The 27095-nt window shown below is 35.2% G+C and overlaps 1 protein-coding gene across 4 annotated transcripts in view; it reads left to right on the forward strand.

The window, feature by feature from the left end:
- The window catches only part of AFG1L (AFG1 like ATPase), a 214795-nt gene that overhangs the window by 99851 nt on the left and 87849 nt on the right, over window positions 1-27095 (forward strand). For all 4 annotated transcript variants that reach the window (XM_040627601.1, XM_008704964.2, XM_040627600.1 and 1 more), the window contains one exon: window positions 14831-14889. In XM_040627601.1, the coding sequence (XP_040483535.1) occupies window positions 14831-14889 (59 nt within the window). The remainder of the gene's footprint in view (window positions 1-14830; window positions 14890-27095) is intronic.

Genomic DNA, 27095 nt, shown 5'->3' on the forward strand with positions numbered 1-27095 from the left:
CAGTCTTACACAAACTCTTTCAGAAAACAGAAGAGAGGGAAACATTTCCCAACTCCTGTTATGTGTCCAGTGTAGCCTTACCAGTAAAACTTGACTAAGTCATTCCAAAGAAAGAAAACTAACAAGATAATATTTCTAAAGAACATAGACATAAAAAAAATTAACAACATATTAGCAAAGCACTTCAGCGGCATATTAAAAAAAGGATAATACATCAAACTATTTGGGGTTTATTCTACGAATGCAACATTAATTTAAAATTTGAGAAATCAGTGTTATCTATATTAACAGAATAAAGGAGAAAAATAATACTTCAATAAGTAGGGAAAAAACATTTGATAAGATCTAGCTCACATTCATTATTAAATGCTAGGGCTAGCATTTTATTAAAAAAACAACCAACCAACAAACTGGGAATAGAAAAAAAACTTCTTTCTTTTGGTAAAGAACATCTACCAGAACCATCCACCAAAACCAGTAAGCGTATTTAATGGTGAAATATTGGACATTCTTCCTCTCACACTAGGACCAGGACAAGAATGCATACTTACTCTTCCCGCTTCTAGTCAATGTAATATCAGAGGTCCTAGTCACTGAAATAAGGCAAGGAAAAGAAAACATGGACTGGAAAAGAAGAACTAAAGCAATCTATTTTTACAGAAGACACTGTTTACATAGAGATGTCTTTAAAATCTTCAAATAAGCTTGTAGAGCTACTGTGTAAATTTAGCACAGTCACAGTTACATGGTTAGTGTACAAAAATCAATGATATTTTTATATATTTACAGCAAGGAATTGGAAAATGAAAGAAAACATCTAATTTTTAATATCATCAAAAACATAAAGTAAGTAGAAATATGTTTAACAGAAAACCTGCAATATCTCTCTACACTGAAAAGTAGAAAACATTGCTGGGAGAAATTAAAGACCTAAATAAGTGATATTCCATTTTCTTGGATTGGAACATTCAATATTAGAAAAAATATCACTTCTTCTTAAATTGATCTGTAGATTCAGTGCAATCATAGTCATAACCCCAGCATGCTTTTTGGAGGGGTAGAAATTGACAAGAGTTATATAGCAATGAAAAGTACCTTGAGTAAGCAAAACAATCTAAAAAGAAATAAAGTTGGGGCACCTGGCTGGCTCAGTTGGTAGAGCACATGACTCTTAATCTCAAAGCCATGAGTTCAAGCCCCATGTTGAGTATGGAGTCTACTTAAAAAAATTGTTTTTTAAAGATTTTATTTATTTGCCAGAGGGAGAGAGAGAGAGAGAGAGAGACAGCACAAGCAGGGGGAGAGGCAGGCAGAGGGAGAAGCAGGCTCCCTGCTGAGCAAGGAGCCTGATGCGGAACTCGATCCCAGAACCCTGGGATTATGACCTTAGAGAAAGGCAGATGCTTAACTGAGTCACCCAGGCATCCCTCCCCCAATTTTTTTTTTTTTTTAAGGAACAACAAAGCTGAAGGACAGTTTCAAGATTTACTAAAAATCTACAAAAAATTAAGATGTGTAGTATTGTCATAGGATAGAAAAATTAATCAGTGGAGATTAATGATTGGAATGGAGAATGGAGAGCTCAGAAAGAGATAACTACTTATATGATCATTCGACTTTTTTTTTTTTTTAAAGATTTTGTATATTTGACAGAGAGAGAGACAGCCAGCGAGAGAGGGAACATAAGCAGGGGGAGTGGGAGAGGAAGAGGCAGGCTCCCAGTGGAGCAGGGAGCCCGATGCAGGACTCCATCTGAGGACCCTGGGATCACGCCCTGAGCTGAAGGCAGATGCTTAACGACTGAGCCACCCAGGCGCCCCTGATCATCTGAGTTTTTGACAAAGGCAGTGGACAGTCTGTTGGGGAAAGAAATGATGCTGGAATATCTGGATATCATTATGGGAAAAAATGAACTTTGACCCCTACCTCATGTATCATAAAAATTGATTTGAGATGGATCATAGACCTAAGTCAAAAAAAAAAAAACTATAAAGCTTTTCGAGGAAAACATTGAAGTATGTCTTCATGATTTAGGGGTAGGCAAAGATTTCTTAAACAAGTCCTAGAAAGCAGTACTATAAAAAAAATGATAGATTTCAACAAAATTAAAAACTGCTGCTCCTTCAAAAGCACCTTAGGAAAATGAATGGGCAAGCCACAGACTGGGAAAAAATAGTTGTAAATCATATATTTGATAAAGGAATAGAATCCAGAATATACAAAGAATTCTCAAAAGCCAATAATAAACCACCTAATAAGAATTGGGCCCAGTTTTTGAACAGGCACTTCTTTTGGCTAGGAGACACATGCAAAAATGCCAACTTAAATAGTCATCAGGCAAATGCAAATTAATAGCACAGTGAAACATCATAATTCATACCCCCCGCAGTGACTCAAAAAGACTTGCAGAACCCACTACTGATGAGAATGTGGGGCAACTAACACTCTCCTACACTGTTGATGGGAATGTAAAGTGTAAGACACTTTGAAAAAAGGTTTGACATTTTCTTATGAAATTAAACATACTTCTAACCCTATGATCCAACAGTTAAACTTTTAGATATTTACCCATAGAAATGGGAAGAAAAAAAGTGGACAAAAAAACTTGTACAAGAATGGTTCTATTAGCCAGTATATAGACTAATTGAACATTAAAAAAAAAAAAAAAGAATGGTTCTAGCAGCTTTATTTATAATAGCCAATAACTAGAAACAACTCAGGTTTTCATCGTCCAGAGGATGGATAAAGAAACTGTAGCATATGAGTAAAATGGAACACTACTCAGCAATAAAAAGGAATAAACACATAACAACATGGGTAAATTTCGGAAACAAGCTGAGTTAAAGAAGCATTATACAATATAATATATACTCTATAATTTCACTTTTATGAGGTTTTCGAAAAGGTTTTATGGTTTGCTTTGGGGATTATAGTATAAAACTTTAACTTATCAGTCTACCTTTAAGTGATGTTATACCACTTCGAGTATAGTGTAAGAACCTTACTTTTAACAGTATACACCCATTTTTTTCTTTCCAGCTTTTGTCGTATTGTTTTCATACATTTTACTTCTGCACGTTATACATGCCAAAATATACTGTAATATTTGCTTTAAATAGTTACCTATTTAAAAATTTTTAAGCTTTTTTTTTTGAGAGAGAGAAAGAGAGGGAGAGAGCGTGAGCATGAGCAGAGGGGAGGGGCAGAAGTAGAGGGAGAAGCCAGGGATCCTGATGTGGGGCTTGATCCCAGGACCCTGGGATCATGACCTGAGCCGAAGGCAGACACTTAACCAGTGAGCCAGGGAGGCGCCCTTATTTTTAAAAATTTTTAAAGACTTTTTTTTGAGAGAGAGAGTGAGAAAGAGCGCATGAGAGCACAAATGGTGGGGGAGGCAGGGGTTGGAGGGGCAGAGGAGGAGGGAGAGGGATAAGCGGACTCCACACTGAGTATGGAGCCTGGTGGGGGCTCCTGTATCTCATGGCCCTGAGATCATTACCTGAGCTGAATCAAGAGTCTGCCTCCTAACCAGCTGAGCCACCCAGGCACCCCTAAATAGTTCTCTTTTAAAAGGATTTAGGTAAGGGGCACCTGGCTGGCTCATTTGAAAGAGCATGAAACTCATGATCTCAGGGTTGTGAGTTTGAACCCCACGTTGGGTATAGAGATTACTTAAAAATAAAAATCTTAAAAAAAATAAATAAAAAAGGATTTAGGGGCGCTTGAGTGGCTCAGTTGGTTAAGCGGCTGCCTTCGACTCAGGTCATGATCCCAGAGTCCTGGGATCGAGCATCTCATTAGACTCCCTGCTCAGCAGGACGTCTGTTTCTCCCTCTCCTCCCCCTCCCTCTGCCTCCCTCCTCATGCTCTCTCTCTCTCTTTCAAATAAAGAAATAAAATCTTTTTTAAAAAAGGATTTAGATAATAATAAAGTTTCATATTTAGCCATAATTACCATTCCTTGTGCTCTTAATTCCTCTGTGTATTACAGGGTTCCATCTAATATTTTTTTGCCAGAGGACTTCTTTTTAATATTTTTTTGTAGTTCTAGTATTCTGGTGATGAATTCTTTCAGCTTTTGAATGTCACAAAAAGTCTGGATTTTGTTTTGTTTTTTAAAGTAGGCTTCATGCCCAGCATGGAGCCCAACTCAGGGCTTTAACTCATGACCCTAAGATCAAGACCTGAGCTGAGAGCAAGAGTCAGACACTTAACTGAGTAAGCCACTCAGGCGCCCCCAAAATCTGTATTTTTAAAGATGCCTTTGCTCAGGATAGAATTCTTTGTTGACAGTTTTGTTTTTTCCATCGTCCTTTAAAGGTGTTGCTTCACTGTGTTCTGGCTTCCACTGTTTCCAGTGAGAAGGTGCTGTCATCATTATTTCTTTATATTTAATGTATCTTTTTTACTCTGGCTGCTTTTAGGATTTTTGTTTTCCTTTAATTACCATTTTTAAAAAAAGATTTTATTTATTTATTTGACAGAGAGAGAGAGAGAGCCAGCGAGAGAGGGAACACAAGCAGGGGGAGTGGGAGAGGAAGAGGCAGGCTCCCAGCAGAGGAGCCTGATGTGGGGCTCGATCCCAGAATGCCGGGATCACGCCCTGAGCTGAAGGCAGACGCTTAACAACTGAGCCACCCAGGCGCCCCCTTTTAATTACCATTTTTAAGCAGTTTGATTATAATATGCCTTGGTGTTGTGCTTGGCCCTCATAGAGCAAATTGGATCTGTGGGTTTATAGTTGTCATCAAGTTTGGAAATATTTTGACCATTATTTCTTCAAGTTTTTTAAATATCCTCTCCTCTTCTCCCTCTTTGGGTACTGCAGTTACATATATATTAAGTTGCTTAAAGTTGTGCCACAGATCACGTATTCTCTCTTCGGTGTTTCTTAGTTTTTCTTCCTCTCAGTGCTTCATTTTGGCTAGCTTCTATTGCAGTATCTTCAAGTTCACCGATATTTTTCTTCACTGTCTAACCTACTGTTATTCCCATCCAGCATATTATTCATCCCACATATTGTTTTTGCCTCTAAAAGTTCATCTTAAGCCTTTTTTATATTTTCTGTGTCTCTATTTGATTGGGACAATCTTTATGCTGCTTGAACACATGGAATACAGCAATAACTGTAATGTACTCGTCTTCTAAATGTATTACCTGTGTCAGTCCTAGGTCTGTTTCTCTTGATTGATTTTTCTCCTCATTATGGGCCATATTTTCCTTTTTCTTTGCATGCCTGGTCTTTTCTTATTGGATACCAGACAATGTAAATTTTACTGTGTTGAGTGCTGGAGATTTTTGTATTCCTATAAATACTCGTGAGCTTTTTTCCTGTTCTTAGAAATGGTATGATTTGTGTGTGTGTGTGTGGGGGGGTTATTGCCTTTAAGCTTTGTACAGCAGGACAGAGCAAAATTTAGTCTAGGACTAGTTTTTCTCACCAGCAAGGTAAATCCTTTTCAGTACTCTACCCAGTACCCCATGAATTATGAGGTTTTCCAATCTGACTGGTGGAGACAGGCATCATTCCCAGCCATGTGTGAGCTCCAGTGATGGTTTTCTCTAATATTTTCAGATATTTTTTTGCCTGGCTTTGGGTAGTTTCCTCCCACACATGTCTGTCTGATCAGTACTTCACTGAGGACTCAATAGATACCTTTAGCAGCTCTCCAGAGCTTTTCCCACTGGGCAGCTTTCTTTCCTCTGGTACTCTGCCCTGGGAACTCTGCTTGCTTTTCTTCCCTGGACTCTCATCCGTCTCAGTTCAGGGAGGCTGCCAGGTGCTGCCTAGGTTCCCCCACTCTGAGCAGGATCCTATAAACTTTCCCCAGGCACCAAGCTGGGGCAATTGTAGAACTCAATGCACTTGTTTCCTATTCTCAGGGATAACTGTCCTTTGATCCTGGTGTCTGATGTTTACACAAAGGTATAATACCAGGTCTGGGGATTAGGGGGGGTCCACTCTAAAACTTTGTCCACCATAGTGGATTCAAGAAAGTTTGATTCAGAATGTGTTATTTGAACAATAGATTGTATACTATTAGAAAAGAAGGTAGAGAAAGTCATGAGCTATCCTGACACTTGTGCCTAGAATACCCTTCCTTCCTCTTTGCTGGGTCGCACCCTGCTTTTTTTCGCAAGGTGGTCTAGTGCCACTGTTACCTTTGTAAAGCTGCCTTTGAACCATGATAAAAGGAATAGCTTCTTTTGTGTATTATATTTATACTTCTGTCCCTTTTTACCTTGAATCATGGTTATAGTCTGGTTGTGTCTGTCAGCTATGATAAGCTGAACACAACATGGTTCTGAAGAAGTCCACAAGTTTTAACATCATTGAAGACCTTGACTCCTAGGTATACCTATTACTGGCTGGAAATTCAACAAATTATCTGAAACTATGAATATTAATTTCTTTTGCTGTAAAAGGGAGGTAGAAATATCTGCTTTATAGTGTTACTGTGATTTGTATACATTGCCTAGCAAATTGCCTGGCTCCTAGTCAGTATTCTGTAAATCCTAGTTCTTCTTTTTATCTTTCGTCTTCAGCACTCATTTCAGCATAACTATGTAGTAGGAATTCATGAATGTATGTTGAAATGGATATAAAACGATAATATTTTTAACTTCTTGAGGAACCTCCATACTGTTTTCCAGAGTGGCCGTATCAGCTTGCAATCCCACCAACAGGGTAAGAGGGTTCCCTTTTTTCCACATCCTCGCCAATATTTGTTGTTGACATTTAATTTTAGCCGTTCTGACTGGTGTGCGGTGGTATCTCATTGTGTTAAAAGGAAAACTCCTTTTAATTATCGATCCTCAAGGTTTTCTTACTCTCAACAGATATGTACTCTCAACAGATATAAATAAGCATTAAACCTGTTGGTTTTGACCCTTGGATTTGTTTTTTAAGTTTTTATTTTAATTGCAGTTTATTACCATATAGTGTTATATTAGTTTCAGGTGTACAATGTAGTGATTCAGCAATTCCATACATCACTCGGTGCTCAGGTGCTCATCATGACAAATGTACTCTTTAATCCCTATCACCTATTTAACCCACCCCCCAACTACCTTCCCTCTGGTAACTATCAGTTTGTTCTGTGTAATTAAGGGTCTGTTTCTCGATTTGTCTCTTTTTCCCTTTGCTTGTTTGTTTTGTTTCCTAAATTCTACATATATATATGTATGAAATCACAGGGTATTTGTCTTTCTCTGACTTATTTCATTTAGCATTATACTCACTGGCTCCATTCATGTTCTTGCAAATGGCAAGATTTCATTATTTTTTATGGGTGAATAATATTCCATTGTGTATATATGCCACATCTTCTTTATCCATTCATCAATCGATGGACACTTGGGCTGCTTCCATATCTTGGCTATTGTAAATAATGCTGCTCTAAACATAGGGGTGCATGTATCCCTTTGAATTAGCGTTTTCATATTCCTTGGGTGAATACTCAGTAGTGTGATTGCTGGATTAGGGTAGGGTAGTTCTGTTTATAATTTTTTGAAAAACCTCCATACTGTTTGCCACAGCAGTTGTATCAGTTTGCATTCCCACCAACAGTGCACAAGGGTTCCTTCTTCTCCACATTCTCACCAACACCTGTTTTTTCTTGTGTTGTTGATTTTAGCCATTCTGACAGGTGTGAGGTGATATCTCAATGTAGTTTTGATTTGTACATCCCTGATGATGGGTGATGTTGAACATCTTTTCAGGTGCGTGTTGGCCATCTGATATCTTTTTGAAAAAATGTGCATGTCTTCTGCCCATTTTTAAATTGGATTATTTATTTTGGGGGTGTTGAGTTGTGTCAGTTCTTTATGTATTTTGGATATTAACTCTTTATCAGATGTGTCATTTGCAAATATCTTCTCCCATTCCATAGGTTGTCTTTTAGTTTTATTGGTTGTTTCCTTTGCTGTGCAGAAGCTTTTTATTTTGATATAGTCCCAATAGTTTGTTTTTGTTTTTGTTTCCCTGGCCTCAGGAGACATATGTAGAAAAAAGTTGCTAAGGCCAGTGTCAAAGAAGTAACTGCCTTTGTTCTTTGCTAGCATTTTTATGGTTTCAGATCTCACATTTAGGGCTTTAATCCATTTTGAAATTATTTTTGTGAATAGTATAAGAAAATGGTTCAGTTTCATTCTTTTGCATGTTGCTGTCCAGTTTTCCCAACACCGTTTGTTGAAGAGACTGTCTTTTTCCCACTGAGTATTCTTTCCTCCTTTGTCAAAGATTATTTGACCATATAGTTGTGGGTTCCCTTCTGGATTTTCTGTTCTTTTCTATTGATCTATAAGTCTACTTTTGTGCCAGTACCATACTGTTTTGATTACTATGGCTTTGTAATATAACTTGAAGTGTAGAATTGTGATGCCTCTAGCTTTGCTTTGCTTTTTCAAGATTGCTTTGACTATTTGGGGGTCTTTTGTGGTTCCATACAAATTTTAGAATTGTTTTTTCTAGTTCTCTGAATAATGCTGTTGGTATTTTGATAGGGATTGCATTAAATATGTAGATTGCTTTGGGTAGTATAGACATTTTTAACAATATTTATTCTTCCAATCCATGAGCATGGAATGTCTTTTCATTTCTTTGTGTCATCTTCAATTTATTTCAACAGGTCTTTTACCTCTTTGGTTCGGTTTATTCCTAGGTATCTTATTATTTTTGATGCAATTGTAAATGGGATTGTTTTCTTAATTTCTCTTTCTGCTGCTTCATTATCGGTGTATGGAAATGCAGCAGATTTCTGTAGATCCTGCAACCTTGCAGAATTTATTTATCAGTTTTATCAGGTTTTTGGTGGAGTCTTTTGGGGTTTCTATATATACTATCATGTCATCTGCAAATAATGAATGTTTTACTTCTTCCTTACCAATTTGGATGCCTTTTATTTCTTTTTGTTATATTATTGCTTGGACTTCCAGTACTCTGTTGAATAAAAGTGGTAAGAGTGAACATCCTTGTCTTGTTCTTGACCTTAGGGAAACAGCTCTCAGTTTTTCCTGATTGAGGATGATGTTTGCTGTGAGGTTTTTCATATATGGCCTTTATTATGTTGAGGAATGTTCCCTCTAAACCTATTTTGTTGAGAGTTTTTATCATGAATGGATGTTATACTTTGTCAAATGCTTTTTCTACATCTTTTGAAATGATCATGTAGTTCTTATCCTTTCTCTTACTGATACGATGTATCACATTGATTGATTTGTGAATATTGAACCACCCTTACAACCTCGGAATAAGTCCCACTTGATCATTGTGAATGATTTTTTTAATGTGTTGTTGGATTCTGTTTGCTAGTATTTTATTGAGGATTTTTGCATCTATGTTCATCAGATATAGTGGCTTGTAGTTCTCTTTTTTGTGATGTTTTTATTCGGTTTTGATATCAGGGTAATGCTGGTCTCATAGAATGAATTTGGAAGTTTTCCTTCCTTTTATATTTTTTGAAATAGTTTGAGAATTATAGGTATTAACTCATCTTTACATATTTGGTAGAATTTGCCTGTGAAGGCGTCTGGTCCTGGACTTTTGTTTGTTGGGAGTTTTTTGATTACTGGTTCCATTTTTTTTTTTTTTTTTTTGCTGGTTGTCAGTCTATTCAAATTTTCTTTTTCTTCCTGTTTCAGTTTTGGTAGTTTATCTGTTCCTAGGAATTTATCCATTTCTTCTAGGGTGACCAATTAGTTGGCATTTAGGTTTTCATAATATTCTTTTATAATTGTTTGTGTTTCTGTGGCATTGGTTGTTATTTTTCCTTTGTCATTTGTGATTTTGAGTTCTTTCTCTTTTTTTCTTGATAGGTCTGGCTAGAGGTTTTTCAATTTTACTGATTTTTTTTTTTTTTTTTTACAAAGAACCACCTTCTGGTTTCACTGATCTATTGTTTTTTTTTTTGTTTGTTTTTTAGTTTCTATATCATTTATTTCTGCATTAATCTTTATTATTTCCTTCCTTCTGCTGGTTTTAGGTTTTGTTTGTTCTTTTTATAGCTCCTTTGGATGTAAGTTTAGGTTGTTTATTTGAGATTTTTCTTCTTGAGGTAGGCCTGTGTTGCTATAAATTTTCCTCTTAATGGAAAATTACTTTTCTTCTTCTTACTTTTGCTGCATCCTAAAGGTTTTGGACCATTATGTTTTCATTTTCATTTGCTTCATGTACTTTTTATTTCTTCTTTTATTTCCTGGTTTACCCATTCATTGTTTAGTAGCAGATTATTTAACCTCCATGTATTTGTGGTCTTTCCAGATTTTTTCTTGTTGTTGACTTCTAGTTTTATAGCCTTGTGGTCTGAAAAGATTCATGGTATGACTTCAGTCTTCTTGAATTTGTTGAGTCTTGTTTTGTGGGCTAAAATGTGATCTATTTTGGAGAATGTTCCGTGTGCACTTGAAAAGAATGTATATTCTGTTTTAGAATGGAATCTCTGGAATATATCTGTTAAATCTATCTGGTCCAGTGTGTCATTCAAAGCCGTTGTTTCCTTGTTGATTTTTTGTTTAGAAGATCTGTCCATTGATGTAAGTGGGGTGTTTAGGTCCCTACTGTTATTGTATTGTTATCAGTTAATTCCTTTATTTTTGTTATTGTTATTACGTTTATTATTAACTGTATGTATTTGGGTGCTCCTATGTTGGGTGCATAAATATTTACAATTGTTATATCTTCTTGTTGGATTGTCCCCTTTATTAATATATAGTGTCTTTCTTTGTGTCTTGTTACAGCCTTTGTTTTAAAGTCTATTTTGTGCGATATGAATATTTTTACTCTGGCCTTCTTTTGCCATCCATTTGCATGATAGATGTTTCTCCATCTCCTCACTTTCAATCTGCAAGTGTCTTTTGGTCTGAAATGAGTCTCTTGAAGGCAGCGTATAGATGGGTCTTGTTTTTTTATCCATTCTGTCACCCTGTGTCTTTTGATTGGAACATTTAGTCCATTTACATCCAAAGTAATTATTGATGGATATGTATTTATTATTTGTTTTGTGATTGTTTGTAAAGATGTTCTCTGATCCCTACTTGTCTTTCTTTCATGTTTTGCTGAATTGTTTAGTGGTATGTTTGGATTTCTTTCTCTTTATTCTTTGCATATTTATTAGTGGTTTTTGATATATGGTTACCATTAGGTTTGTATATAACCTCTTCTGTGATGTTTGGATTTTTAAGGAAAAATCTGTATATCCATGTACATCTCCAAAGTATTTAGATCCTTGTAATTACTTTAAAAATCCTCTTTGCATGTATTTCGTCTGTAAGTATTATTATAGTTATTCACTGTGGAGAATGTAGAGGTCCTTATTACCAGTCTTGAAAAATGAATGTGCCATAATTTCAGTACTCTCTCTTATATGACCAAGTGCTCATTTAACTCTGTTTAGAGATCATTAAAAAATTGTAGGCAAGAACTTCTGAATTTTTAAATAGTATTTAGTAAACAATGACAAATGTTGATATAAATGTGTTATAAAATCTTTATGCCTGAGAAAAATAATATTAAACAACTAGTATGAAAAAAACGGTAGCTAAGTAACATTTCAGGAGATGGATCTATTGCATTGATAATTAGCATAATATTTGAATTGCAAAAAACTCTTCAATTTAATGAGTACAGTTCTTTTTCACTTAAGTGTCCTATAAAAACCTAAAGGTTTTCAAGCCAAATGAATTTTGTTTAGAATTCTGTTTAGAAAATACTTCTCAGAGCACAAAGTTTGGATTATATATCCTTATAAAGGGAGAGTGTTTTTAAAGTTAACCCTTTAAAAAATTAACTCTTGAAGACCGAAAGGTATTATTATTTGATTTTAACTTTGCTGACAAGTGGAAACTTTCAATCAAGAATATTACAAGTAGTCCTTTCTACATTTTTCATTGTCATGAGCCTACTGAAAGGTACACACTTGTTAAGTTACGTCTCAGAGCCTTATATGTTCATAGCAAAGATATTCTGTAAGTGAGACCAAAAGGTTACCTTAACATAGGTAAACTTTTCATTTGTGTAATATCTCAGCATTAATTCTATAACATTGTGTTCTTCAATATTCATTTTGGTATTTTTCCCAATAAATTTTGAAAGAACTTATTAAGGTATAATTGATATACAATAAATGGCACATATCGAAAGGGTACAATTTACAGAATATTGGCATGTGTATACTCTGTGAAAATACCACCACAATCAATATAATGAATATTTCCATCGCACTCAAAACTTTCCTCTTCCCCTGTTTTCGTCTCTCCTGGTCATTGTTGTCCTGCTGGCCCCTTCTCTAGGCAACCACTAATTTGCTTTCTGTTACTGTAGCTTTAGTTTGCTTTTTTTAGAGTTTTATATAAATGGAATCACACAGTATGTACCCCCCCTTTTTTTTGGTCTGACCTCTTACTCTGCAAAATTATTTTGAATTTCATCTGTTTTGTTGTGTGTATGGTTTCTACTTTTTATTGCTAAGTAGTATTTCATTTCACAGAAATGCCACAGTTTGCTTATCCACTCACCTAATGATGGACATTTGGATTGCTTCCTGTTTGGAGCTATTAAAAATAAAGCTGCTATAAACATTGAGTGTATTTAAATTATCTTATTTTTTGGGACATCTGGCTGGCTCAGTCAGTGGATCATGTGACTGTTGATCTTGGGGTCGTGAGTTCAAGCTCCACGTTGGGTGTGGAGGCTACATAAAAAATAAATAAATAAAATAAGGCTATTTTATCTTCGAATTTTACCACTTATTGGCAATCATGGCTGTCAACTCTTGTCATACAGCAGTGTTTTTATGCACCTTCCCCAACAACTTAATAATTAGAGAAGATTTTGAAAATACCTAACTTAATAACCCATTTCCTGTATTTTACCTATTTTACTCATTTGAGGTATTGATTATAGGAAAGGAAAGATCTTATTTTGAATTTGAAAATTCCAACAACCTGGCCAGCATTATCTTACCTTTTATAATATCCCTAAATAAATATATTAAATGTAATGGAATTAAAGCCTCTTGTCCTTAATTAACCAGAGCTTTGCAAATACGTTTCTACACTGTAATGATGTTATGATGAAAAGAGAATAAATGTTTCCTAATGACCATCTTTTATTTCCATAAGTAAATGTGGCAGTTGAAGTCTATCTCAGTTATCAAATTTTCTCTAAAGAGGGAAATATAGAAAGGACACTATAAAGCATATTTGAAAGAAAATTGAGACATATAACCTAAATCATGGGTTTTATTATTGAGAACACTTTTTACTGCTCCCAGTTTTATACTTAAAAAAAAAAAATCTCATTACTCTAGATTTTACTTTTAAAAGGAGTGCTATATTTATATGCAATAACATTTCAATCTCTTGAATAAAATTCCAAGTCTTCTTTTTTTAGAAAGAAAGAAAAAAGGAAGAATAAAGAAAAATATGTAAAGCTTAAAATTTATCACCCCTTTCCGCTTATTTGCTCTTGACAGTGTCTATTCATGTGTGTGGATAAGTCTGAACATACATGCACTGTGACAAATGCATATATAAAAACCACCATTCTAAGGCAAAAAATACTAGCTGTTTATTATTTTATAACTGCATTGAATTTATAGTCTTTTGAGAATGAAATTTTTATTTTTAGGTAATTTCTTTTAAAGTAAAGTGGCCTTAGTATCATTTACCTCAATGTTAAGTATGTGGTCTTGATACAAATACTTGCACAGTTCTGTCTATTGATGTGTTTTCTTAAAAGGCTAATCTTGTTACACACTTTTAATTCTGTACTGAGAATTTTTACTATAGATTGAGATAAAGGGCAATATAATTCCTTTCCCAGTAAAATTCTATATGTTGAAATATTAAATACTTAAGAAAATATCTTTTTCTATAGTAATTTTTTATTATGTTAGTCACCATACAGTACATCCCCAGTTTTTGATGCAATGTTCCATGATTCATTATTTGTGTATAACACCCAGTGCACCATGTAATATGTGCCCTCCTTAATACCCATCACTGGCCTATCCCAGTCCCCCACCACCCTACCCTCTGAAGCTCTCAATTTGTTTCCCAGAGTCCATAGTCTCTCGTGGTTCATTCCCCCCTTCTGTTTACCCCCCCCTTCATTCTTCCCTTCCTTCTCCTACCGATCTTCCTGCTATTTCTTATGTTCCATAAATGAGTGAAACCATATGATAATTGTCTTTCTCTGCTTGACTTATTTCACTTAGCATAATCTCCTCCAGTCCCGTCCATGTTGCTGCAAATGTTGGGTAATCGTTCTTTCTGTTGGCTGAGTAATATTCCATTGTATATGTGGACCACATCTTCTTAATCCAGTCATCTGTTGAAGGGCATCTCGGCTCCTTCCACAATTTAGCTATTGTGGACAATGCTGCTATGAACATTGTGGTGCATATGGCCCTTCTCTTTACTACGTCTGTATCTTTGGGGTAAATACCCAGTAGTGCAATTGCTGGATCATAGGGTAGCTCTATTTTTAACTTTTTAAGGGACCTCCACACTGTTTAAAAAAATATCTTATGTTGAGTTATTGATTTAGGATTATTTGTGATATCTTCCAAATTCTTTTATTGCTTTAAACTATAGTTTAAAGCCAATTTGATTGAATGTCTTTTGATTTTCTTTCATAATTTTGTTAATTCTTCCTCTTATTAAGAATATAATGAATTTTGTGTAGTACCAGAATAGAAATCAATTTTGGTTATTTTTCTTTTGCATGTTTATCATTTTTATAAATAGAAGGCTTTATTTTCCAGACTGAGATATGAGCTAACATTAGATTTAGGCTAAATAAAAAGCTAATAGCAATTTTTTCTTTCAGATCTCTATAAAAATGGACTCCAAAGAGCTAACTTCATACCATTCATTGCTGTCCTAAAGGTAAGGGAAATCACTTACTTGTGTTCACTGATTAATATTGTATTGATTGATAATGAAGGGCTTTTATAGCATTGCCATGGTCTTGCATTCAAGTAAAATTCATTTTGATATTAGATAGTTACAGTCAAAGACACTAAAGAAGAAAAGAATGTTTTTTATATAGTATTCATCAATGTGTACACAGGAGAAATTATAAAATATAGTCTAAATTATTGTCTAACTGAAACATTTGATAGTTTGCATTTATAAATTTTAATTTGAGGTTTGCTCATAAATATTATAGTGGAATGTTTAACCTTATACATTGATTTCTGAAAAAAATGTTTAATGTTCTCTGTTTCTTTCAGGTTAATGGTCTTTAACATGTTTTCTCAGCTATTAAAGTTGCTATTCTAGAGTAGCATTATTACAAAAATATTCTAATATATTTAAATGTGATTGCCATCAAGTTATCATGAAATTATGTCAAGTTGAGGCACATAAATAGTTTAAATATTTGTGTGTATCATCACTGCATAGAGTTTGAAATAGTCTTCATTACAATCTGATTAAGAATAAAGAAAACCTCCTTTTTCACTGTTAATTTAAATAATTTTTTACACAATTATGCAATAATTCTATATTCTACCAATATTTATTGAGAACCTACTATGTACGAAGTGCTGCGTTAGCTGTGATGGGTAATGCAGTCATGAAATACTCTATGTTTCTTGCTTATAAGTCATTTATAATTTAGTTGGGCATATAGTACATACACAAATATCTATAACACAAAGCAAAATGAAGTACCAAAAAAGTACCAAAAAGAAGCATATGTGCCAAAATATAATTCCCATAATTCTTAGTTGCATAATTTTTCCCAGTCTATAGCAATATAACTGAAGAAGGGATAAAGTTGTATTATTTTTTAAAACCTAAAAACCTCAATGGGGCGCCTGGGTGGCTCAGTCGTTAAGCGTCTGCCTTCGGCTCAGGGCGTGATCCAGCGTTATGGGATCGAGCCCCGCATCAGGCTCCTCCACTGTGAGCCTGCTTCTTCCTCTCCCACTCCCCCTGCTTGTGTTCCCTCTCTCTCTGGCTGTCTCTCTCTCTGTCAGATAAATAAATAAAAGCTTTTAAAATAAAATAAAACCTAAAAACCTCAAAAATTCTTACGAGGAAGGAGAAGTAATGGGGTGCCTGGGTGGCCTAGTCTGTTCAGCGTGGACTCTTGATTTCAGCTCAGGTCATGATCTCAGGGTCCTAGGATTGAGCCCCCCCCCCCCCCAGCTCTGTGCTTAGTGGGAAGTCGCTGGAGATTCTCTCCCTCTCCCTCCACCCCTCCCCCCAGCTCACATGTGCACGTTCTCTCTCTCTTTCTCTAAAATAAGTAAATACATCTTTAGGAAAAGGAGGAGAATGTTTTTTTCTTCAAATATTCTAAAGATATAGTCAGAGAATCTTTTTGAAGTTGTTGTTGGTACCAAACTTTATTCCCTGTGCTATACTTAGGAGAATTAAAACATCTATTTCCTTGACCAATTTTAAGTTCCCAGAGGTTTTTATTTTTTGTGAGATATTTATAGATGTAAGAAAAAGTACTCTTTGAAGATTTATGCTGTTAGTATTTTTCCCCTTTATATTCATGTTTTACATTTGGGGAGAAGGTAAATCTGCAGTGTTTTCTCCATGCTGGGTATCCAAAGTGATTTGATATATGTAGATAGCAAAATATAAACAGGGAAGCTGAGAAAAATGGGTGCTAAAAATAGTATCTTCATGTAGCAGAAAATATACAAATTATAAAGAGTGAAGGCTCACGTAATGAAACAAGTTAAAGGCGCTCAGGGAACTTTGTAGGTACTTTTTTTTTTAACCACAAGTCTTAGTTTTTGGCCAGTAATTTGTCATATTTTAATATATAATAACATTATTAATAAGCAACTAAATTGGCCAGGTTTAATTTTTTTCCCTTTCTTACCCTTAATTTTTTTTTTTTTTTTTTTTTTTGGAGAGGAAGGAACACCAAAGAGATAAATAATCCAAATTTGAAATTGAACAAGAACTGAGATAAATTTGAAATTGAACATAAACTAAAATTCATATAAATACCAGATTGGATGAGAAAATATTTAAAATGTCTCATTTATTCAAAAGACTTTTCACATGTAGCAGACTTTCAGCCTGATATATATATGCTGTGGCTGGTTTCCCTGGAACTTTTTTGGTGGACATATGAAGTTTCCCTTGTAAGGACAGGTGGTTTCATATTTATTTAAATGATATTTTGCCTATTCACATATGCTAGCATTACTCTTGCATATTAGCCCAGCTGAGAGAAACATAGCAGAAGTCAATCTTAAAACAAATAGAGAATCTTGGTTTAATGAAAAGAGATCATACGAACGCCTGGTGGCTCAGTTGGTTAAGCGTCTGCCTTCACTTCAGGTCATGATCTCAGGGTCCTGGGATCAAGCCCTGCATCGGGCTCCTTGCTGAGCAGGGAGCCTGCTTCTCCCTCTGCCCTGCCGCTCCCCTTGCTTGTGCTCTCTCTCTCTCTGACAAATAAGTAAAATCTTTAAAAAAAAAGAGAGAGAGAGATTATAAACCAGATAGAAATTTATTTGGGGAAAAAGTACAGTGTAAAATCCATTTTTTCCTTTAGGTTCTCCTCTATAAACCAAGTGATAACAAGTCTAATTTACTACAAGAACTTGTGATTTATTGCTTGGACTATTGCAAAAAAACCCCAAGAGCTTATAGAAGCTCTTAGTAAACAATAATATTGTTATAAAATAGTAGAAATGATGAGGAGGACTGATATGCTATTAAAAAACAAAATGTGGTATATTTATACAATGAATTATTGTTCTACCATAAAAAAGGAATGGAATTCTGACATATGCTACGTTATGGACAAAACCTGAAAACATACTGAGAGAAGCCGGAAACAAAAGGACACAAATTATATGATTCCACTTATATGAGGTACCTGGAAAAGGCATATTCAGAGAAACAGAAAGTAAAATAGAGGTTACCAGGGGCTGAGAGGAGAGGGGAATGAGTGGATATTGTTTGAAATTGGGTAGAGTCTCTCTTTGGGATGATGAAAAAGTTCTGGAAATAGACAGTGGTAATGATTGCATAACATTGTCAATGTACTTAATGGCATTGAATTGCACACTTAAAAGGGTTAAAATAATAAATTTTATGTTGCGTGTTTATTTTATGTTTTACCACAATTTATTACAAAAAGAAAAAAGTCATAGTACTGGAAAGGATTTATAAAATATTCAGGTACATTTCCTGTAGGAAGTCTTCCTAGAATAACCCCTTCAGACAAAGCAAGGCAAAACAAAACAAAACAAAAAGCAAACCCTTACATAATAATTTCCACTGCCTTTTAAGTAGGGAGGCTCCTATTTCACTGTTACTTGCGCTTTCTTTGAGTTTATTTTGCTGTTCTTTTTCTAATTTCCTGAGATTAATTTTTTTTAAATCTCATTTCAACCTTCATTCCTAAATGCATTTAGGGCTATTTATTTTCCTTTAAATAGCTACATTCGTTAAGTTTTTACATTTAGTATTTTCACTGTTAAGTTCAAAGTATTTTCTAATTTCTATTGTGATTTCTTCTTTAACCCGTGAATCACCTGGAAGTATGTTTCTTAATTTCCAAACAAACATAAGAAATTTTCTAGTTATACTTCTTTTTTTTTTTTTTAAAGATTTTATTGATTTATTCGACAGAGATCTAGACAGCCAGTGAGAGAGGGAACACAAGCAGGGGGAGTGGGAGAGGAAGAAGCAGGCTCATAGCGGAAGAGCCTGATGTGGGGCTCGATCCCATAACGCCGGGATCACGCCCTGAGCCGAAGGCAGACGCTTAACTGCTGTGCCACCCAGGCGCCCCTCTAGTTATACTTCTGTTACTATTTTCTTAACAAGTGCTTCATTGCATTGTGGTTAGAGTATATGCTCTGTGCAATTTAAATCCTTTGAAATTTGTTGAAACTTGCTTTATGGCCTAATATGTGGACAATTTTTGTAAAAATATTGTCTGTATTCTTTTTAAAAATATTTTTTAAAGTTTTTTTTATTTATTTAAATAATTTTTACACCCCATATAGGGCTTCAACTCATGACCCCAAGGTCAAGAGCACGTGCTCTTCCGACTGAGCCAGCCAGGCACCCATGTATTCTCTGTATTCTTAAAAATAATGAGTATTCAACCACAGTTGTTTGTGATAATGTATATAACACAGTACACTCATTAAATTAGAATTTTTAATTATGCTGTTCCAATTTTTATTATTTTTTTTCCCATCAACTATTATGAAGTTCATGGAAAACATCACTCACTATGATTGTGAATTTGTCTGTCTCTCTGATAATTCTGCTGTTGACCTTACATATTTAGAGGCTATGTTATAAGTTGCATGCAGATTTAAAATTATTAAATATTGCTTATGAACAGAACTTCCTTAATGAAATTTTTTACTAGGTAGTAATATAAGCTCCTTTGTTTCAAGTGTAGTTATAATTGCCTATTAAAGCATTTTTGTCTTGTGTGCTTTAAATTGCTCATGCGTAGGGTAATTTTATTGGATAATTTTAACGTCTCTGTCATCTTGATGTTAGCATCTGTTGATTGTCTTTTTACATTCAGTGTGAGATCTTCCTGGTTTTTGGTATGAATGAATTTCATTGGAATCTTGGACATTTTCATAATTTGTCATGAGACTTTGGATCTTATTTTTTTAATCATTTTTTTATTGTGGTAAAGTACATGTAACATAAAATTTACCATTTTAACCATTTTTAAGTGTACAGTTCAGTGGTATTAAGTACATTCACATTGTTGGGCAACCATCACCACCATCCATCTCTAGAACTTTTTCATCTTCCCAAACTGAAATTCTGTCCTCATTAAATAATATTTCCCTATTCTCCTCTACTTCCAACTCCTGGTAGTCACCATTCTCCTTTCTATCTCTGTGAATTTGCCATTTTTAGATACCTTATATAAATGGAATTATACAATATTTGTCCTTTTGTTTCTGGCTTTTTCCACTTAGCATAATGTCTTTAAGTTTCATCCATGCTGTAGCATGTGTCAACTTCCATCCCTTTTTAAGAAATAAGTTTCCATTTTATGTATATACCACAATTCGTTTATCCATTCATCTGTTGATGGACATTGGGTTAATTCTACCTTTTAGGTCTTATGAGTAATGCTGCTCTGAACACTTGTGTGCAAATACTGGTTTGAATCTTTTTAATTCTTCTGTGTATATACACAGGAGTGGAATTTCTAGGTCATATGTATATATTGAAGTTTTTGAGGAACTGCTATACTGTTTTCCTTAGCAGCTGCACCATTTTATATTCCCACCAGCAACACACAAGGTTTTCAGTTTCTTTACATCCTTGCCAACACTTGTCTTCATCATTTTTATTATTATTATTTATTATTATTATTTTGAACAAGAGCCACCCTAACAGGTGTAGCTTTGATTCATATTTCTCTTTGATTCAAAGTGGTAGCTCATTGTAGTTTTGATTCATATTTCTCAAGTGATTAGTGATGTATAGCATCTTTTCATGTGCTTATTGGCCATTCGTTTGTCATCTTTATTTCACCTTTTTTTAAAGATTTATTTATTTATTTTAGAGAACGAGAGCATGAGTGGGGGGCAAAGAGAGAGGGAGAGAGAATCTCAAGCAGACTTCATGCTGAATGTGGAGCCCAATGCATGGCTGGATCCCACCACCCTGAGATCATGATCCGAGCCAAAACCCAGAGTTCGTCACTCAGCTAAATGTGCCACCCAGGAACCCCTGTTTGTCATCTTTAAACTTTAGTTTTAGATGGCTTTTTTGGACACTTCTGACAGAAATTTGGGCACTGTCTCATTATTGCCAGATGTAGGTAGAAGTCGAGGTTCTTCATTCAGCATCTATTGAGCAGATGTTCCTTGTTTCTGCTGGTGCAGAGGTTCCATTGATGCCATCAGAGGAGGGAAGGGTGCTCATTTTTGATTGGCGGGGATGAAAGTTTCAGTTCCCTACTTGGTCTTCTCTGACATTACTGGCAGGAGGGTTAGAGTGCCTCTTAACAGCCTTGTGAGAATATATTTCTAGACTCCTCTCTTGACTGGAATGGGTGGAGGTGGCACCACAGTTTGTTTTCCCTGCAGTATTTGCTGCAGTAAAAATTATTGTTGAAAAGTTGTCTCTTGTTATGTTGCCATTTTCCTGGTCCTTTGGCTAAAGAGAGCAGAGTTTTGTTGGGTCCTCATTTGTCTATGTCCATTGGCATTTCTGAGATGCTGGCTTCTTCAGCTCCAAGTCTGAAGAATTTGAACTGAAAAGAAAAGCAGAGAACTCACCATTCTTTTGTTTCTCGGGTCTTGAGATCCCTAGCTGATCTTTCTTCTTTCCACTTTTTAGTATGTTCTTATGTTTATTTTATATATAATCTCCAGGATTTTCAATTGTACATAGCAGGAGGAATAGGGAAAGGACATATACTCCATCTTCCCAGAAGTAGAAGTCAATTTATCAAATGTCCTTGTCTGCTAATTCCATCATTTCTGGTTTTGTTTTTGTGGTCTGATTTTTCCCCCTGGTTTTGAGTCCTACTTTCCTGCTTCTTGGCAAGTTTAATAATTTGTGATTGGATGCTGGACATTGTGATGATTATATTGAGTGTTACTTCCTTCTTGGCAAGTTTAATAATTGTGATTGGATGCTGGGCATTGTGGTGATTATACTGAGTGTTACTTCCTTTAAGGCTGTTGAATTTTATTTTGACAAGTGGTTAAGTTTCTTGCAGATCAGCTTTATCCTTTCGAGGCTTGTTGTTAAGCTTCAGTAGTGTGTCTCAAGTAGTCTTTACCCTAAGACTATATTAGCCTTTCTTTTACATGTGACCTTTCTAGGCTCTCTACTGAATCCCCTTAGTGTCACTGACGTCTCTCTACTCTGGCTGTTGAGAATGCTCATATCTTCTAGCTTCGTGTGGATTGTTCTTTCCCCAGTCTTGTGAAGTTTCACCTTATGCACATGCAATTTAATGTTCAGCCAAAGATTATAGACATTCTCTATGCAGCTCTGTAGAGCTCTTGCTCTGCATACTTCCTTTTTTACTGAACTGTTTCATGCAAATTCCAACTGCTTCAGTTTCCCTAAACTCTGGTCACCGTCTCTTCAACTCATTTAGACTGCGGTGCTGCTGTCTAGAAATTGCCTCTGACAGAAAGCTATGGGAAATGTAATGCTTGCTTGCCTGGTTTATTTCCCACATCTCAGGGATTGCTGTCCTCTGCTACCCATTGTATGACATCTGATAGCAGATGTTTTACATGTTTTGTCCAGGGTTTTAGTGTGTAATGGCGGGAAGGTAAAATTGAGTTTTAAATACCCTGCCTTGCCTAAAAGTATAAGTCTCTTTCTTTTTTTTTAAGTATAATTAAAATACATTTTTAATTCAAGTATAATTAATATATATTAGCCTCAGGTGTACAACATATTGATTCAACAATTCTGTACATTACTACAATAAGCGTAGTCACCATCTGTAACCAAATAGTGTTATTACAGTATTATTGACTATGTTCCCTAAGCTGTACTTCTCATCTTCATGACTTACTTATTTTATAACTGGAAATTTGTACCTCTTAATCCTCTTTATCTATTTCACCCATCCCCCCACCTGCCACCAACCATCAGTTTGTTCTCTGTATTTAAGAGTCGGTTTTTTTCCCCATTTTTTAATTTGTTTTTTAGATTCCACATATAAGTAAAATCATATGGTATTTGTCTTTTTCTGTCTGACTTATTTCACTTAGATAATACCCTCGAAGTCCAACCATATTGTTGTAAATGGAAAGATCTCATTCTTTTTTATGGATGAATAATATTCCATTGTGTATATATACCACATCTTCTTTATCCATCCATGTATTGAGGGACACTTGGGTTGTTTCTATTATCTTCGCTGCTGTGTAAATAATGCTGCAGTGAATACAGGACTGCCTGTATCTTTTTGAATGAGTGTTTTTGTTCTCTTTGGGTAAATACCCAGTAGTGTAATTACTGAATAGTGAATATGCTATTTCTGTTTTAAATTTTTGAGGAACCTCCATACTCTTTTCCACAGTGGCTGTGCCAATTCACATTCCCACAGTAGTGCACCAGGATTCCTTCTCCTCTACATCCTTGCTAACACCTGTTTGTTTATTCACTCTTTCTTTCTTTCTCTCTCTCTTTTCCTCTCTCCCTCCCTCCCTTTCTCTCTTTCCTTTCATAGGCTCCATACTTGAACTCACTTGAGACTTGAACTCACAACACTGAGATTAAGAGTCGCATGCTCTGCCAACTGAACCAGCCAGGCACCCCAATACTTGTTATTTCTTGTCTTTTTGATTCTAGTCATTCTGATAAGATGTAAGGTAATATCTCATTGTGGTTTTGATTTACATTTTTCTGATGATTAGTGATGTTGAGCACCTTTTCATGTGTCTCTTGGCTGTCTGGCTGTCTTCTTTGGAAAAATGTCTATTTAGGTTCTCTCCCCATCTTTTAGTCTGATTACTTGGGACTTTTTTTGGTGTAGAGTTGTGTAAGTTCTTTATGTATTTTGGATATTAACCCTTTATTGGATATATCATTTGCAAATGTCTTCTCCCATTCAGTAGGTTGCCATTTCGTTTTGTTAATGGTTTCTGTTATCTTGGCTTTTAATTGTAAAGAAGAAGAATACAGGATATTTTGTAATTTAGGAACTCAGGGCCATATTTTTTTTTTTTACAGAAACTTTAAAAATATAAATAAGATAACTATTTTAAAAAAGCAGTGATGGGGGTCGCCTGGGTGGCACAGCGGTTAAGCGTCTGCCTTCGGCTCAGGGCGTGATCCCGGCGTTATGGGATCGAGCCCCACATCAGGCTCCTCTGCTATGAGCCTGCTGCTTCCTCTCCCACTCCCCCTGCTTGTGTTCCCTCTCTTGCTGGCTGTCTCTGTCTCTGTCGAATAAATAAATAAAATCTTAAAAAAAAAAAAAGCAGTGATAGGAACATCTTTCCCATGTTTAGAGGAATCTTTAAATGATGGTACAGTCACATGAAGGGATACAGAATACTTACTTGGAATGATATTTTCAAAAAGCTTTTGATAATATATAGTAATGCTCACAGATAATGTGAGTGAAAAAAATATGATGTAAGAGTATACCTATAACTTTCTTAATTATGGAGGTAATATACATGCATAGGAAAATACTGGTAATAAGTACCCCAAAATGTAACTAGAACTTATTTCTGGATAATAAGATTATAGATGATTTACATTTTCTCTGTTAGACTTTTCTAAGATTTCTAACATTTGACTTTTATGGAATGATCTTGTGTAATTTTTTATAATCAAACCCATTTTTTTAGCAGGTCAATTTTTGCCCTCCCTTCTTAGGAAATCAGACATGGATAGGACTACTCACATTCGAAGTTGAGAAATTCACAAAAAGCAAGTGGAATGAGCATAGGTCCTATGTACAGAGGCTATCATGAAAAGAGTGGAATGGTGGGGCATAGGAAGGAAGCAGCAGGAGCAGACAGGAGAGGTAGATGTGTACTAACAAGCAAAAGCCACAAAAGGGTATACTTTGGAAGAGCTACCCCAAGAAATGGGAGACTTTTTCAGATAAAACTTTTCTGTATTTTAAAAGAAATTAAAGAAGTTATGGGTACCAAAGAAATAGAACAGAGATGAAGTAACTATGAGATTAGATGGAAAGTGAGGTGACAGAGGTAAGAAAAGAGAGTGAGGGGAGACCCATTAAAGAAGTGAAGAGCATCTTAGAAAAACCAAGTTAAAGAATCAAAACTGCTAAACATAAAATTAGTGATACAGAGACCCAACTTATGAAAAAAATCACACAAAATGAAGGTAAAGAGTCAGAGAGAAAACTGTTGTAGTGAAAATGCTAACTATGGAAAGCAGACAACAGAGATCAAACATTCACATAATTCATATTTCTAAAAGAGAAAAATAAAATAGAGGAATAATACATTTTTCTGCTGCATAACTGAACTTCAAGGATAAAGAAAGAGTCCTACAGTTAAATAGAAGAAAAGTCAATGGGAAAAAAATCAAGCTGGATTGAGACTTATTTGCTCCAAGTAGATAGTAGAATAGAATGGTTTTTACTTTGTTTAAAAAAAAAAGTGTCCTCTTGTTAAGTAAGCTGTCATGAAAATCTTAGCCTGCAGATACATATTTTTGGATATATGGTGTCATAGAAATTGTAGAACTCATGAAACTTCTTGAACAAACTATTTTAAGATTAAGTCAAAATTAATAACTTGTGAATGGAGATATTATAAGAAAACACTGGTGTTGATCATTGAATCTGATTAATATTGTCTTACTTTGGTCTGTAAGTCAGTAAAATTTTTTTATAACCAGGGCGGAATTTCTGTAATTGAATTAACTACAGAATGCTAAAGAATATAGAAAAGGGGCGCCAAGCCACTCTAGCGGTTTGAGTGGAGTAGACAGTACATGTCAGGAGTATTTCCAATGAACAAATGATACTTAAATTAAAACTTAAAAGTCAAATAAAAGTTACCAGACAAAGTGGGAAAGGGCATTCATCATGGAGGAGAAAACACATGGAAAAGACAGAAGCATGAGAATTACCAATTTAAAATTTTGTGATTAGTAATTCTTTGAGATTTTTATAAAATAATAACTATTGCTATTCTGTTTGCTTGAAACTTGGAAATTTATTTAAAAGTCAGACTTTTGGGATGCCTGGGTGGCTCAGTTGGTTAAGAATCTGCCTTCGGCTCAGGCCATGATCCCGGGGTCCTGGAATTGAGTCCTGCATTGGGTTCCTTGCTCAGCAGGGAGCCTGCTTCTCCCTCTGTCTCTGCCTTTCCCCTACTAGTGCTTTCTCTCTCTCTCTCTCTGACAAATAAATAAAATCTTTTAAAAAAAAGTCAGATTTCCCCCCCAAAATAAAAGAATGTGTTTGTATTTTATGTACTGTAGTTCCTTGTTATCCATAGTCTCACTTACTATGGTTTCAATTACCTGAGGATCCCCCATGGTCTGGAAGCAGATCATTCTCCTTCTGACCTATTGTCAGAGGGTCAGTAATAGCCTAACACTACGTCATAATGTCTACACCTCTCACTTCTCTTCATCTCACCACGTTGGCATTTTATCATCTCACCTCATCACAAGAAGGGTAAGTACAATGCAGTAAGATATTTTGAGAGAGAGAGAGACCATATGCACATAACATTCACTACAGTATATTGTTGTAATTGTCCTGTTTTATTATTATTTTTGCTAATCTCTTACTGTGCCTAATTTATAATTTAAACTTTATCTTAAAGTATGTATATATAAGAAAAACCTAGTATATATAGGATTCAGTACTATCTGCTGTTTTAGGCATCTTGGATTGTATCCCTCACAGATAAGGCTGGGGGGAGTACTATAAATTTAAAAAATAGAGTACTTAACATTCCCTTATGTCTATAAAAAAGTTGGTTAATACTATGTTTATTGTGCCTGCTTCACACTTGAAACTCCTTGCTGACCATGTGACATAGTGTCCCAATTTTGCTGATTTATTCTCAAAGGATCTTTGTTGTGATTTTAGTAAAACTTAGGCGGTTCTTGTAAGTATATGAACAGATATAATTGTGAAGGCATGTGTTGGTATCTACCTAGCACTGTTCTATAAAGTTCAGTACGTCTGTCTCAGTTCTGTACTGCAGGACTGTGATAATCTATACCAGGAGTTGGTTAACTATAGCCAGTGACCAAATCTGCAGCCACCTGTTTTTGTAAATAAAATTTTATTGAGAAACTTCATGCTTATTCATTTATGTATTGCCTGCGGCTGTTTTCACACTATAGTGGCAGAGTTAAGTAGCTGTGGCACTTACGGCCTTCAAATCCTAAAATATTTACTATCTGGCTTTTTACAGAAAGTTTTCTTATCCCTGATTTATATAATATGCAAAGGAAAGAGAGAAGTGTTTAAAAGGACATATGTATATAGCGCTTTCTTTCTGTAAAGTATGACTTGTTTTATGTGGTGGAAATCATGTGTCAGCATAGATTCATTACATTAGTAGGTCTTGCAGAAAGTGTCGTTTTAAGAGCTTGCTATATAAATGGTTGATAGAAGGGATGAAGCTTGGAAAACC

This window comes from Ursus maritimus, unplaced genomic scaffold (assembly GCF_017311325.1).
Source record: "Ursus maritimus isolate PB19 unplaced genomic scaffold, ASM1731132v1 scaffold_13, whole genome shotgun sequence".
Taxonomy (NCBI): Eukaryota; Metazoa; Chordata; class Mammalia; order Carnivora; family Ursidae; genus Ursus; species Ursus maritimus.